Source organism: Octopus bimaculoides, chromosome 1, assembly GCF_001194135.2.
Source record: "Octopus bimaculoides isolate UCB-OBI-ISO-001 chromosome 1, ASM119413v2, whole genome shotgun sequence".
NCBI lineage: Eukaryota > Metazoa > Mollusca > Cephalopoda > Octopoda > Octopodidae > Octopus > Octopus bimaculoides.
In genome coordinates this window covers 106,550,178-106,552,396 of record NC_068981.1, presented here as the reverse complement: position 1 = coordinate 106,552,396, position 2,219 = coordinate 106,550,178, and the positions used below count along the sequence as shown (strand labels likewise).

The following is a 2,219-nucleotide window of genomic DNA, read 5'->3' as shown; positions in this document are numbered from 1 at the left end:
ATATATACAACGGTGAGTCAAATAGTAATGCCATTTTGTTTAGGACAAGTATAATTACCAACACAAGAACATGTATCATACATCAAAATGAAGCTGGTCCTCTGTGGATCACATCCCTACTTCTCAGCATAGTCACTGTTTCTCTCAATAGCAATGTTCCACCTTAAAATGAGTGCCCTGTAAAATTCCGTTGACTGTTCTTTGAGCCACTTCTTCAATACAGTTTTCACTTCCTCGTCACTGGAATAAAATTTGCTTCTCAAACCCTCTTTCATGGGGCTGAAGAAATGATAGTCTGAAGGTACTAAATCTGGTGAGTATGGAGGATGTGGTAAAGTTGTCCACCCAAATGAGGCAACTGTCTCCCTTGTCCTGATGCTTGTGTGTGGTTGAGCATTGTCATGCAGAAGGAGGAAATTGTCGATTGGCAAGTTGGGTCTTACTCGTTGGATTCTTGCTCTGAGCTTCATCAGGGTCTCAATGTAGGCTTCAGAGTTTATTGTTTTGCCTTTTGGCAAGAAATCGACCAGAATGACACCTTGAGCATCCTAAAAGACAGTCGCCATGATTTTTCCAGCTGACTTTTGCGTCTTGAACTTTTTCAGTGGTGGTGACATAGAGTGGCGCCATTTTATTGACTGCCTCTTTGATTCTGGTTCATAATGATGAACCCATGTTTCATCACATATTACAAGCCTTCGAAAGAAGGTGTTGTCTCTTTGACTTTGTATGAGAAGTTTAGTGCAAGCTTGCGTTTGGTAGTCGGCTCTCTTGGTACCCAATGGGCACACACTTTTTGAAAAGCCAAGTGATTCGACAATGTTGTAAGCACTTCCATGGCTCGCTTCAAGGTTTTCTGCCAACTCATCAAGAGTTGTGTGCCTGTCTTCTCTGATCAGAGCATCTGCTTTTGCTTTGTTGGCAGGATTCACAGAAGCGGGCAGTTGGCCAGATCGGGGTTTATCGGCTACGCTCACAGTTCCCACCTTTTCATCTTTCAGATGACAGACCCACCTGCATACATTGCTATAATCTAAAGTATTGTCCTCAAAGACATTTTGTAACCATCGGTGAATGTTCACAGGGATTTCCCCCTCAGCAACAAGAAAGTCAATCACTGCTCTTTGTTTTTGATGTAACTCTAAAGGGGCAGCCATTTTGAATTTTCCTTACACTTCCTAATTTGGGTTGGGTGAAGTTGTTTTTGTTGATATATTCATACTTATGACATTTGTTTTATTTCTATTGGTTAGAGAAAAAAAAACATTGTACAACAGAAATATGGTGAGATAAGACATAACAAAGCATGTATAATTAATGTACATTGAAAAAGAAAATGATTTATAAGTGGTTAACTTCCTTAGTATTAAACATATATTTGTGGGAGAGAAAGAGGAATAAACAGAGAGAGAAACAGTGTCTCAGGTATAAAGATGCTGGTTGTGGTTGCCCTGGAGATTGGGATATTAATACTGATGATAAAAATGATGATGTTGACAAGGAGGCAGAGGATGAAAGAGAACCTTTAATTAGGGGTAACATATTGAACAGTGCAAAGGTAAGATATTCAAAAAATAATAAATAATAAATGGACCATAATGGTCAGTATCAAAAACAGAAACAAAACAAAAAAAAAAACCCTTCATTTTGGTGCTAATTTTAAAGGACTGCAATATGTTGCTAATGACAAGAAATGATTTTGTTATTGATGTCAAATCATAATAAATATAACCTGAAACTACTTTTCCTGTTTATCATTTAACTCGTAACCTTGCCATTTCTTAGTTTCTTCATCAAATTTGATATCTAATCATCACTAAAGTCTGTGTTTCCTCTTCCTCCACACTCCTCCTCTTCTTCCCCTTCTTCTTCCTTTGCCTCCTTCTCTTCTTCTGCCTCTCTTCCTCTCCCCCTGTCATCCTCCTCCTCCAAATCATCTTACCCCTTCTTTAATCATCCCCCACCACCATCTGGAAGAGTAGTAAATTATGTATGCAAATACATGAATATTGTCATCTCACATAACATTAACATAACTGAAAGGAAATAACCTCATAGTCAGTTTTTTTCTTGTCTTTTAAGTCAGAAGAGTAGGGTAGTACCCATGATTCTTCACAGGATCTCTGAGATTAGTAGGAACAAAGAAGTGATCTTCAAACTGAGTGGATTTTGCTTAATGCAATCAAAGTACCTGGTGGTAGTGTTAAACCAAGTAACAA

General features: G+C 38.3%; 1 protein-coding gene across 1 annotated transcript; it reads right to left on the bottom strand.

Moving 5' to 3' along the window:
• Window positions 1–548: 548 nt before the first annotated feature.
• On the bottom strand, window positions 549–1,157 carry LOC106872283 (uncharacterized). The gene has a single exon (XM_014919208.1). It carries the CDS (start codon window positions 1,155–1,157, stop codon window positions 549–551), a length of 609 nt encoding a protein of 202 aa, XP_014774694.1.
• Between the last annotated feature and the right edge of the window lie 1,062 nt (window positions 1,158–2,219).

Coding starts and splice junctions, on each gene's coding strand:
- LOC106872283 (XM_014919208.1), bottom strand. CDS start 1,157: ATGGCTGCCCCTTTAGAGTTACATCAAAAACAAAGAGCAGTGATTGAC.